Source organism: Mobula birostris, chromosome 13 (genome assembly GCF_030028105.1).
Source record: "Mobula birostris isolate sMobBir1 chromosome 13, sMobBir1.hap1, whole genome shotgun sequence".
NCBI lineage: Eukaryota > Metazoa > Chordata > Chondrichthyes > Myliobatiformes > Myliobatidae > Mobula > Mobula birostris.
In genome coordinates, this window is record NC_092382.1 from 24,052,905 (window position 1) to 24,066,324 (window position 13,420).

Below are 13,420 nucleotides of genomic sequence, written 5' to 3' on the forward strand. Positions count from 1 at the left end.
TAATCTAGAAAGATGTCCTGGCAACTTTATAGGCCAGTACCCAAGATGGAGCTGCCTAAATTTATGACCCTCTGCGGCTTCTTTCGGTCCCGTGCAGTAGCACCTCACCCCCCGCAACCCTCCATATCAGACAGCGATACAGCCTGTCAGAATGATCTTCCATCTATAGAAATTTTTGAGTGTTTTTTGTCGACATACCTAATTTCTTCAAACTAAAAATTAAGTACAGTCGCTGTGCTGCCTTCTTTATAGCTGCATCGATATGTTGGGACCAGGTTAGGCCCTCAGACACCCAGGAACTTGAAATTGCTCACTCTCTCCACTTCTGATCCCTCTATGAGGATTGGTATCTGATTCTTTGTCTTGCCGTTCCTGAAGTCCACAATCTGCTCTTTCGTCTTACTGACGTTGAGTGCCAGGTTGTTGCTGAGACACCACTCCACTAGTTGGTATATCTCGTTCCTGTGCGCCCTCTCGTCTCCATATCATATTCTACCAGCAATCAATAAACTTATAGATGGTGTATGAGCTATGTCTTACCACACAGTGATGGGTGTACAGAGAGTAGAGCAGTGGGCTAAGCACACAGTCATGGGTGTACAGAGAGTAGAGCAGTGGGCTAAGCACACAGTCATGGGTGTACAGAGAGTAGAGCAGTGGGCTAAGCACACAGTCATGGGTGTACAGAGAGTAGAGCAGTGGGCTAAGCACACAGTCATGGGTGTACAGAGAGTAGAGCAGTGGGCTAAGCACACAGCCCCGAGGTGCACCAGTGTTGATCGTCAGCGTGGAGGAGATATTGTCACCAATCCGCACAGACTGTGGTCTTCCAGTTGGGAAGTCGATGATCCAATTGCAGAGAGAGGTACAGAGGCCCAGGTTCTGTAACTTCTCAATCAGGATTGCGGAATGATGGTGTTGAATGCTGAGCTATTGTCACCAAGCAGCATCCTGCATAGGTAATTTTATTGCCCAGGTGGTCTAAAGCCGTATGAAGGGCCATTGAGATCGCTTCTCCCGTTCACCTGTTGTGACGATAGGCAGATTGCAGTGGGTCCACATGCTTGTTGAGACAGGAGTTCACCCTAGCCATGACCAACCTCTCAAAGCATTTCATCACTGTAGATGTGCGTGCTGCCGGGCGATAGTCATTAAGGCAGCTCTCATTAATCTTCCTAGGCGCTGGTATAATTGTTAATTTTTTGAAGCAGTAGGAAGTTCCGCCCGTAGCAGTGAGAGGTTGAAAATGTCCTTGAATACTCCCGCCAGTTGGTTGACACAGGTTTTCAGAGCCTTTCCAGGAATTCCACTGAACCTTTCCCCTTGCGAGGATTCACTCTCTTTAAAGACAGACTAATATCGGCCTCTGAGACAGAGATCACGGCATCATCGGGTGCAACAAGGATCTTCACAGCTGTAGTTATATTCTCCCTTTCACAGCCCGCAGAGAAGGCATTGGGTATATCTGGTAGTGAAACATCGCCGCCATTCATACTGTTGGGTTTTGCTTTGTAGGAAGTAATGTCTTCCAAACCCTGCCAGCGTTGTCGTACGTCAGATGTCGCCTCCAACCTCGTTGAAAATTGTCGCCTCGCCCTTGAAATAGTCCTCCGCAAATCATTCCTGGTTTTCTGGTACAGACGTGGGTCGCCAGATTTGAATGCCACAGATCCAGAATTTAACAGACGACGTTCCCTCTGGCTCATCCACGGCCTTTGGTTTGGGATTGTACAGTAATTAATTGCAGGCACACACTCATCCACACAGCTTTTAATCAGGTCCATAACAACTACACTATACTCATCCAGATTCGAAGATGGATTCCTGAATACAGTCCAGTCCACCGATTTAAAGCCGTCCTGTAGGGGCTCCTGTGCTTCCCTTGTCCAAACCTTCTTGGTCCTCACTGCTGGTGCTGCAGTCTTCAGTCTCTGCCTATATTCGGGGAGTAGAAGTACAGCCAGGTGATCAGACTTCCCGAAGTGAGGGCGTGGAATAGCACAGTAGGCATTCTTGAGGTAACAGTGGTTCAGTGTGTTGTTTCTTCTGCTATTGCATGTGATCTGTTGATGGTAACTGCTTAGTGATTTTTTTTCAGACTGGCCTGGTTAACATCCCCAAAATGCTGGTGAAGGCGTTAGGGGGCGCTGTTTCGCGCATGTTGACCCCATTGATCCTTCCCTATGCCACCGAAAATAGGGTTCACACCTTTTAGGTTTTTGACTGAAATGTCTGTTCTCTCTCTTCTCTCTAACAACCTGGGAACGGGTTGAATGATGATCAGTCGCCCCAAACGAGGTCCCCACTGACACAGAGGCCGCTTGACCCGTCTTGTTCCCTCACAAGTGCAACGGTCTGACAACCAGTGTCATCTTCTCTCCACTTCTCAAAGCGGTCCCGGAGGCGCAAAGCAGATTTGACCCAATCTACATCGTTGGCACTTCGGAGGTCTTGGGGAATATTTGGGAGAAATTCATCAAGTATTACCCCCTATTATTATTCATATACCTGTCTCTGAATTCCACACGTATTCTTACCTTTACTTCCTGCTTACGACTGGGTGTCCTGATGTGATATCCCATGTATTATGGATTGCCCCACCAGTGATAATGGGTCGGTCGTCATGTTATTGTAGGGCTCTGACTTTATATTTATATACTCTGACTCTGTATTTATAGTAATGTATGGCACCATTTATGAGTTTGCCTTTTAAAGCAACATTTTTGTGAATGAAGTTTGCCACGTGATTGTGTCTGTGTAAGTGACCAGATGACAAGCTCCCGCGTGGGAGGTTGGTCACGAGGGTTCAGTCGCTCGACATTCACGATGACGTAGTAAACAGGATGAGACATTGGCTTTGTAGTTGGATCCAGAGAGTGGAGGTGGAGTGTTGTATCTCTGACTGGAGGCCTGAGACTTGTACAGTGCCGCAGGGATCAGTGCCGGGAACGTTTCTGTATCTCGTCTATATCAACCATCTGAATGATAATGTGGTTTACTGGAAATTTGCCGATGACAACATGATTGGAGGTGTAGTGGACAGCGAGGAAGGCTGTAATGACTTACAGCGGGATCCGCACCGGCTGGAGAAATGAGCTGAACAATGGCTGCAGGAATTTAATGCAGACAAATGCGAGGTGTTGCTCTTCGGTAGAACTAACCGGGACGGTTGGACGGAGGGGCACTGAGGAGTGCGGTAGAACAAAGGCAGCTGGGAATACAGGTCCATACTTCGTTGAACGTGGCGTCACAGGTAGATAGGGTCGTAAAGAAAGCTTTGGGCACATTGGCCTTTCTGTATCAAAGAGTTAAGTACAGGAGATGGGATGTCACGGTGAAGTAGTATGATACATTTCTGAGGAAATATACAAGGATGTTGCCGGGTCTGGAGCTAATGGTCTTCCACTGGTTAACAGTTTCTTCTGTCGTGATAATTCCTTCATTTCCCATCCGTGTGCTTTCATTTATCTTCAGTTTCATGTACTTCTTATCAGAATAGTATATGTTCGTTGGAGTGGTTAATCATGTTTCCGTTAATGAAAATATTTCCTTAGAAGTTTTATCTGACTGTTGTGTAAAGTATTTATGTCTTATTCTGTTCATCCATCTTTCCTGGGTGGAGTTGATGTCGGTGGGTTCGAGTATACATGGTGTTTTTCAAAATTCCTCATTTCAGTCCTTGTTTTCCTTTGTAAGATTTCCAGATCGGTTTCAGACAAAGATATCACGCGATACATGTGTTATATACGTCAATATGTATTATTTTGCTTTTCTCGGCTCAAGTTGATAAAACCAGAGGGACGGGCACACTTGTTTCTCAATTGCTCAGAACTTTCCGATTATTCTAATGGTGTTTAGTATTGTGCTTTTCTGGAGATTTACTGACATACTGCTGGGTGAGGATGGTGACGGGTGAGGAGGATGGGGGAGATGGAGGATGTGAGGCGTGTGGACAGAGGAGAGAAGATGGTGAGGGAGCTACACACACTCAGACAGGGGAGTGGGAAGTTCCATTCTCTCTGACCCAAACAGACACACACACACACGCACACACACACACACACACACAAACACACACACGCACACACACACACACACACACACACACACACACGCACACACACACACACACACACACACACACGCGCACACACGCAGACACACACAGACACACACACACAAACACACAGACACACACACACAAACGCACACACACACGCACACACACACACACACACACACAGACACACACAAACACACAGACACACACACACAAACACACACACACACACACGCACGCACACACACACACACGCACACACGCACACACACACACACGCACACACGCACACACGCACACACACGCACACACGCACACACGCACACACGCACACACACACGCACACACGCACACACGCACACAGGCACACACGCACACACACACAAATACAAACAAATATACGGCAGTTCAATTCGAAGCCATTTATGTTTTAATTGTTGAACTTGAATTCTGTTTGCGTGTTTAACAAGAATGTGCTTATCAACGGAGACAGGGAAGTTATGGTCGGGTACAGGAACTGTGGTGTACAAAGGCTGTAATAAATCTAGTCAAGAAGAAAAGTAAAGCTTACAAAAGGTTCAGAGGGCTAGGTAATGTTAGAGATCCAGAAGATTATAAGGCTAATAGGAAGGAGCTTAAGAAGGAAATTGGGAGAGCCAGAAGGGCCCATGAGAAGCCCTTGGTGGGCAGGATTAAAGAAAACCCCAAGGCTTTCTACAAGTAAGTGAAGAGCAAGAGGATAAGATGTGTAAGAATAGGGCCTATCAATGGAAAAGTGTGTATGGAACCGGAGCAATTAGCAGAGCTACTTAATGAATACTTTACTTCACTATTCACTGTGGAAAAGGATCTTGGTGATTGTAGTGATGACTTGCAGCAGACCAGAAAATACTTGAGCATGTAGATATTAAGAAAGGGGATGTGCTGGAGCTTTTGAAAAGTATCAAGTTGGGTAAGTCACTGGGACCGGATGAGATGTACCGCAGGCTGCTGTGGGAGTCGAGGGAGGGGATTGCTGATCCTCTGGCGATGATCTTTGCATCATCCATGGGGACGGGAGAGGTTCCGGGGGATTGGAGGGTGGCTGATCTTGTTCCTTTATTCAAAAAAGGGAGTAGAGATAGCCTAGGAAATTATAGACCAGTGAGTCTTACCTCAGTGGTTGGTAAGTTGATGGAGAAGATCCTGAGAGGCAGGATTTATGAACATCTGGAGAGGTATAACATGATTAGGAACAGTCAGCATGGCTTTGTCAAGGGCAGGATGTGCCTCACGAGCCCAATTAAGTTTTTTGAAGAGATAACAAAAGAAATTGATGAGGGTAGGGCGGTAGATGTGGTTTACATGGATTTTAGCAAGGCATTTGACGAGGTCCCTCACGAGAGACTCATCCAGAAAGTCATGAGGCATGGGATCAGTGGAACCTTGGCTGTTTGGATAAAAAATTCGCTTAAAGGAAGAAAGCAAAGGATACTTGTGGAAGGAAAGTATTCTGCTTGGAGGTCGGTGATTGGTGGAGTGCTATAGGGATCTGTCCTGGGACCCCTGCTATTTGTGATTTTTATAAATGATTTGGATAAAGAGGCAGAAGGATTGGTGAGTAAGTTTGCGGATGATATTAAGATTGGAGGAGTTGTGGATGGAGCTGTAGGTTGTCGAAAGTTACAAGAGGATACAGACAGGATGCAGAGTTGGGCAGAAAGGTGGCAGATGGAGTTCAATCCGGATAAGTGTGAGGTGATGCATTTCGACGGACAAACCAGAAGGCTGAGTACACGGTTAATGGTCGTTACTTAAGAATGTGGATGAACAGAGGGACCTTGGGATTCAAATCCACACATCCCTCAAGGTCGCTGCACAGGTTGACAGTATAGTTAAGAAGGCCTGTGGGATGCTAGGCTTCATTAATAAGGGGATTGAGTTCAACAATAGAGAAGTCATGTTGCAACTCCACAAAGCTCTGGTGAGACCACACTTGGAGTATTGTGTTCAATTCTAATCACTGCATTATAGGCAGGATGTGGAAGCTATGGAGAGGGAGCAGAAGAGATTTACCAGGATGTTGCCTGGATTGGAAAACAAGTCTTATGAGGCAAGGTTAGCAGAGCTGGAGCGTACGAGGATGAGAGGGGACTTGATAGAGCTCTACAAGATTATGAGAGGCATAGATAAGGTGGATAGCCAGTACTTGTTTCCCAGGGCACGAATAGCGAACATCAGAGGGCATATGTACAAAGTAAAGGGAGGGAAGTTTAGGGGAGACACCAGAGGTAAGTTTTTTTACACAGAAGGTTGTGGATGCCTGGAATGACCTGGAATGATGGTGGTGGACGCTAAAACTTTAGGGGTATTTAAGAGCCTCTTGGACAGGCACATGGATGAAAGAAAAATGGTGGGTTACAGGTTAGTGTTGGTTTAGTACTTTTTTAAAGGATTTTATGGGTCCGAACAACATCAAGGGCCGAAGGGAATGTACTGTGCTGTTGTGTTCTATGGTTCTATGGTCATTGTAAAGCGGGCGAATAATGAGTCGAACAAGGACAACGCTGGGCTGCATTGCTGCAGAATTTGCCTGCAATGAGTGGTGAATTATTTGGGCCAGGCAGGGAAACATCACTACATCACTAATTTATGACATCCTTGCGGCAATGAGAGCCAGGGGATGTTTTATCGCGTCCTTCAGTTGCTCCCTGAACTTGGTCTGGGTGACGGCGTAAAGAGCCGTGTTTGTGCAGCAGCTCAGAAGCTGCAGCATCGAGCCCAGTCCTCGCAGAGAATCAGGAGGATGTGCCAACGCAGAGAGAACCGACAGCCGGTTCCACACAGAATACACAGTGAACGGTGCCCACAGCAGGACGAAATTGCCAGAGATGATCAGCAGTAAAACGAAGGATTTTCTGCGACTCTCCATCTGCGGGTCTCTGTCACCCTGTCCCTTGTCAGCACGCCGGAGTCTCCTGCGCCCTCTGCTGGTGACTAGAACATGCCGGACAGTTAATCGATTCGTCAGGAGAGCCAGCAGACGTGGGGTCACAGGGGTGAGGAGTTAATGAAATAAGTCCATTGGCATTGCGACAGATAACGACACATAACGCGCGGTTCGCATACAAATAAATGGATCAATTATCACTGAGGAACGCTCGAGAGCCGAAAATACAAGTAAATGTTTCTTAAGTAGCTAATTACAGTCACTGTTCCCAGAATCACAGCCGCAGTTTTGCCAGTGCAATATTTTGTTTTCAGCTTCTGGCAACAAATGGCCACGAACCGGTCAAAGGTGAAAGTGACGGTGAACCAGACCGAACAATCGGTGGCGGTGTAAAGCGGGACGGCGTGGATATTACACACCGGTGTATCCCCGGCCCAGAAGGTAAATTCCATTGGCACGTCAGTATACGGGATCTTGCTCAGTATCAGGTCCAGGACAACGACCATAAGATCCGTCGCTTCCATGGCAACCAGGTAGCGAGTGACAACTCTGGAGAGACCGCACTTTCCTCCCGACAGGAGTAAAATCGTCACCAGGTTCACTGCGAGAAGCATAAAAAAATCAGTGTACAAACATCCGGAAGCGTTCTCTATTATCATACATTTTATCCGATTTGTTCTCTGCCACGTTCGTTAATCATTGCTGCTCAGGAAAATTATCCAGAAAATCAATTATTAGAATCAAATCGCAAGTGAAATCGGTGAAAAATATCATGCACATTTGTGTACCAATATCACCCAAAAGCAGCAGCGAATAACACGGATAACGATCACTGATATTTGGTAACTTCGGGCGTGTTCGGGGAGAAGGTGTAAATGGGACATCAAATACGAACTCTACAGAAACTTAAATAAAATTAAATAACTTTCCGCAACAATGACTGTTTAAATCAACGACAGGCTCCCTCCCCTGATCATTATACCCTACTGCAAATGTCTTTGGCATATTTGTTTGTCAAATTAGCAGCAGCAGTTCAATGCAATACACAATCAAGCAGACAGAGAAAAAAGAAGATAATAAATATAAATAAAACATATTAAATAAATAAACAAGTAAATTAATTACGTATGTTGAATAGATTATTTTTAAAATGTGCAAAAACAGAAATACTGCATATTAAATAGTGAGGCCGTGTCCAAATCTTGAAAGTCCATTCAGGAATCGGATGGCAGAGGGGAAGAAGCTGCTCCTGAATCGCTGAGTGTGTGCCTTCAGGCTTCTGTATCTCCTACCTGATGGTAACAGTGAGAAAAGGGCATGCCCTGGGTGCTGGAGGTCTTTAATAATGGGCGCTGACTTTCGAGACACTGCTTCCTAAATATGTCCTAGGTACTTCGTAGGCTAGTGCCCAAGATGGAGATGACCAGATTTACAACCTTCTGCAGCTTCTTTCGATTCTGTGCAGTAGCCCCTCCATACTATACAGTGATGCAGCCCGTCAGAATGCTCTCCACAGTGTAACTATAGAAGTTTTTGAGTGTATTTGTAGACATGCCAAATCGCTTCAAGCTCCTAAAAATGTATAGCTGTTGTCTTGCCTTCTTTATTTCTGCAACAATATGCTGGGACCAGGTTAGATCTTCAGAGATCTTGACACCCAGAAACTTGAAGCTGCTCACTCTCTCTCTACTTCTGACCCCTCTATGAGGACTGATGCGTTGTACTTCGTCTTACCCTTCCTGAAGTCCATAACCAGCTGTTTCGTCTTACTGCTGTTGAGTGTCAGGTTGTTGCTGCGGCACCACTCCACTAGGTGGCATATCTCACTCCTGTACGCCCTCTCGTCACCACCTGAGATTCTACCAACAATGGTTGTATTTTACACAGTCCCGTATTGTCAACATAGAGCGGAAAACCAGCTTTCAAATCTGGCCCGAGAAAAGTATGTTGCGAATTACTGACAAATACAGGACGTCTTCCTGGTGCTGCCCGCTCCCTCCCCTCTCCCCCCCCCCCACTTTTTCCAACTACTATCCCCTCTCCCTGACCCTTTCCCACTCAGTCCACAACAGAGACCCATATCAGAATGAGGATCATCATTACCATCTCACCTCAAGAAATTATTTATTATTGAGCCAGCAGTACAGAGTAATATACAATTACTACAGTTCTGTGGCGAGGTCTCGGGCATCCTCGCTCTGTATAAAATACTGTCACTAGTGGACCATCCTGTCAGCAGTAGCTCCAGTGAATTCGCTCAATGTACGAGTGATTCCGAGGAGCGGAATCCATCCATAACCCATTAACCGATTTAAATCTGCTGACCGATAGCTCGGAGAAGCTGGTCGACTCTCTGACACGTTGAACAGAAGATCTGATTTTGCCTCAGCGGATGTTATGTTCACAAGCCGGAAGTTAACTGGGCAAATGATATTCCTCTGGAATTTTTCCTCCACGCTTCTTTATCCCCCTCAGATACTCCTGCCCTTATTAAAGAGATTTTCCTCCATTCCTTTGCATTTTATTTCATTCGTGGTTTAAAAAAAATACTTCCCCGGAATAAGGACCCTCTATTATCCCCAAAGCAATGACTCACTGTCAGAATTTCATGGCCTTTTCGTAACCTTCAGTGTGCAGATTTTTTGTTTGTTTTTGTCACTTCAGAGCAGCAACCAAGTTGGCAGTCAAATGTAAACGCCGACTAAATAGTTGAGGACGCTTTTGAATTGCAATAGGAGAATGGAATCAGTTTTGTACCTGGATTATTCGAAATCACTGAGACCACAGTCAATTTTCGCGAGTCAAAAATTCAAAAAAATAAACACTCACAGATAGGACAATTGCATTTTATCATTGTTGAGTTCCTATCGTAGAATCAAATCTGATACAGATATCGATTGGAGGAGGATAATCAGAAGAGAGCGAATGATTGTGAGAATAATTTAACAATAATATAGTCGAAATTGAGATCCCTTTCCTTTTTTTATTGAGTGAAATGCCAATGGAATTCAAGGAAGAAGTCGAAACTTCGGACGGTGTTGCAGAATTCAGTCCATATAGACAACTACAGTTTCGACTACACAATGTTATGCAGATGAATATTGTTTGAAATGACCAGAGAATAACAGAGTCGGGAATATTCACCATAATGTAACTCCTCTCAGGAGAAGACAGATAACAAGCCGTCTCTCTTTATCATTATTATAACCCAATTCTGCGAAAGCCTCAGAGTGACATTTGAAAAGCGAATGAAGGATTGTTTTAAATCACGTGAATTACCAGAGGAAAGGACAGAGGTGGAACAATTCAGACATTTGCTCTCAAATTCCGGTAATGCGGAGATAGAGCTGCAGCGGGACGAATGCCAGTGGTGAACCGTGAGGAAAGGATCACGGATTCCCTGGACACCCGGGAGTTTTAGAACAGACAGTCGGTTCTGGGAGAAGTGGGAAGGCGGGATGTTCTGTTCGATGACGTGGCAGGCACGTACGGAGCCGGGCGGTGCTGGGTGAGCGGTGACGTTGGCGGCTGGTTGATAGTCAGACCGGTTGTCTGTGAGAATAATGCACGTTTAGAAGTCAGATTAAATTCCGTTGCAAACACAAGGAGTTTGAAGCAACTTGACTCAAAACCCGATATTTTCGAGCGGACGATGGAGCGACTGAGAGAAAGCAACGCTTCCAGAGGCAAAATATCAGAACCTCGTTTATGAACTGATGTGAGCAACGATTGAACGGAGTTTACCGATTGGATCAATGGCCATAACACCCGCAGATTTACAAGAACCACAGTAAACAGAATCGTTGCAGAATTTGAACCTTTGGGGATTTCTTACCTGGAGTGTGCGACAGTATCAATAATTTCAAATGGGTGATAAATATTAGAAAGCGGTTAAATATTGTTGTATAGTTGAGTTTTGGAGAGACACTCACCGGGAAGAACAACGATAGCGAGACAAGGGTAGTAAATCACTTGAATGACTTTTAATGCGTGCGTGATTCGAAGATCCAAGGTCATCCATTCATGCTTCGCAAAGATAAATTGAGCAGCCCAGAAGACATTGTTCCGAGTTTCTGCCACATTCCACGTTTCTGTTCCCGGACTCTGATCCATTACGGAACAAGCAAACCTTCCTTCCGCAGGGTGTGCTCTCTCTGTCCCGCTGTGTGGATCGGCAAACCGCTGTGAGTGTCGGAGCGGCTGCTCAGTGAGAACTCAGTGATTCCGATGCTATTTAATAGGAGAGGGAAACTCCCTTGTGACGCCAAAACCCTCCGTGGAAATGACGATATTGGCATTTAATGAAATGGCAGATGCAGTTAACCCTTTCTGCACAGCAGCTGCGTAGCAGGTGTGGAGGTGTTGTAAAATAATTTCGCGCAATGAAGTTTTATGTGTTCATAATTTGTTTATTAAAATATTCAGTAGAGTTAGCAAAAACTGAGTCAGAGTAAAATTCGAAGTTAAGGTTAGAATAAAATGTGCAGATTCTCTCATTAAGTTTCTTTAAATAAAACAGGTATTTGTTTCAAAAGCTTACTTTTCATATATTCTGAATGAAAAGCAGCGTGGCATAAGTATTTGGCTGAGAGAGTGAGAGGGAGAGAGAGATAGCGAGAGGGGGAGAGAGGGAGAGAGACACAGGCAGACAGATAAAGAGGGGGAGGAGAGAAAGAGAAAGGGAAAGAGTGAGAGAGACAGAGTGAAAGAGACAGACAGAATGAGAGAGAGAGAGAGGGAGAGAGAGAGAGAGAAACTGACAGAGGGAGGGAGAAAAGGACAGAGCCTGACAGAATGTTCTCCCATCTACAGAAGTTTTTGAGTGTTTTTTATCGACAGATCAAATCACTTCAAACTAAAAATGAAGTATAGTCGCTGTCTTGCCTTTATAGCTGCATTGATATGTTGGGACCAGGTTAGAACCTCAGAGATCCAGACACCCAGGGACTTGAAACAGCTCACTCTCTCCACTTCTGATCTCTCTATGAGGATCGGTATCTGATCCTTATTTTTACCGTTCCTGAAGTCCACAATCACCTCTTTCGTCTTACTGACGTTGAGGACAAGGTTGTGGCTGAGACACCACTCCACTAGTTGGTATATCTCGTTCCTCTGCGCCCTCTCGTCTCCATATCATATTCTACCAACAATGGTTGTATCATCAGTGAATTTACAGATGAGCAATGCCTAGCCATACGGTCATGGGTGTACAGACAGTAGAGCAGTGGGCTAAGCCCCGGGATCTCCGGTCTCCTGAACCTGGTGGCCGGTCCGACGGTGGCGGGGATGCCGAACGCCGCCTTTATCGCCCCATCTCTCCGTCACCCCACTTTCAGGGAACCGTCTCCCAAAACCTGGTGTGTTCCGTCACCACTGTCACTCCCTCTCCGTCACCCAAAACCTGTCACCCCTGTCACCCCCTCTCCGTCTCCCCACTTTCAGGGAACTGTCTCCCAAAACCTGGTGTGTTCCGTGGAGAGAAAGCTACATTCCTGAGACAAGAGTTAACACAGATTTCTCTCCACTCCCCCCGACACTTGTAAACACATCTCCCTCTCCCACACTCCCCCTCTCTCCCCACCCAACGTGCTCCTTCCCTCTCCCCCGTCTCTACCCTATTCCCCAAACTTCCCCCCCTCAGTCTTACCGGCCATCTCTCCCTGTTCACTCCCCCCTCACTATCTCTTCCCCTCTCACCCCGCCCTCGAAACTGCCCCTCTTCTCTCTCACACTTTCAACTCTCCCACACTCTATCTCTCCTCTCTGCTCAACTTTGTCTTTCACCCCCTTTCCCCTTCTCCGTCTCTCACCCCCTCTCTCCCCTCTCCCTCTTTCACCCCTCTCTGTCCCTCACCCTTCTCGATTTCCCACCCCTCTCCCTCTTTTACCTCGTTCACCCCTCTCTGTCCCTCATCCCTCTCCGTCTCTCCCCCCTGTTCTCCACCTTTCTCTCCCTCCCTGTCCGACCTCTCTCATCTCCTGCCTCTCACGTTTCCCTCCCCCCCCCTCTACCCTCTGTCTCCCACCGCTCCCTCTCCTCCCTCTCTCTCTCCCCTGTCTGACTCTCCCTCTATCAACTATTCTCTGCCCCCTCTCCTCTTTCTCCCCATCTCTCTCCCACCCACCCCCTCTCTTCCTCACCCATCGCCCCCCAGTCTCTTCCTCCCCGTCTGGGTCTCCCACCTCCGCCTACCCCGCACTCCCACTCCCGACCCTACCCTCTCTTCTGTCTCTCTCTTCCCCGGACCAAGCCCCTCCCTTTCTGTCTCTCTCACCCCATGTCTCCCTCTCTCCCTCTGGCAGAGGTCTGTGAGCGGGGTGACGGTGATTTTGCTGGTGAACTGCCTGGTCTCCCTGGTGATGTCCGTCCTCACGGCCATCGTCAACTGCAGGAACCTCGAGTGCTGCGCCGTGCGGCCTCCGGTGGTGAG

General features: G+C 46.7%; 2 protein-coding genes across 2 annotated transcripts in view; both read right to left on the minus strand.

Moving 5' to 3' along the window:
* The window catches only part of LOC140208596 (uncharacterized), a 587,054-nt gene that overhangs the window by 247,371 nt on the left and 326,263 nt on the right, over nucleotides 1-13,420 (minus strand). The window lies entirely within an intron of this gene.
* On the minus strand, nucleotides 4,478-11,185 carry LOC140207497 (probable G-protein coupled receptor 139). Its single transcript, XM_072276022.1, has 2 exons — nucleotides 10,922-11,185; nucleotides 4,478-7,590 (listed from the first exon to the last, which is right to left on the minus strand). Exons 1-2 carry the CDS (start codon nucleotides 11,100-11,102, stop codon nucleotides 7,187-7,189), a joined length of 585 nt encoding a protein of 194 aa, XP_072132123.1. The 5' UTR covers nucleotides 11,103-11,185; the 3' UTR covers nucleotides 4,478-7,186.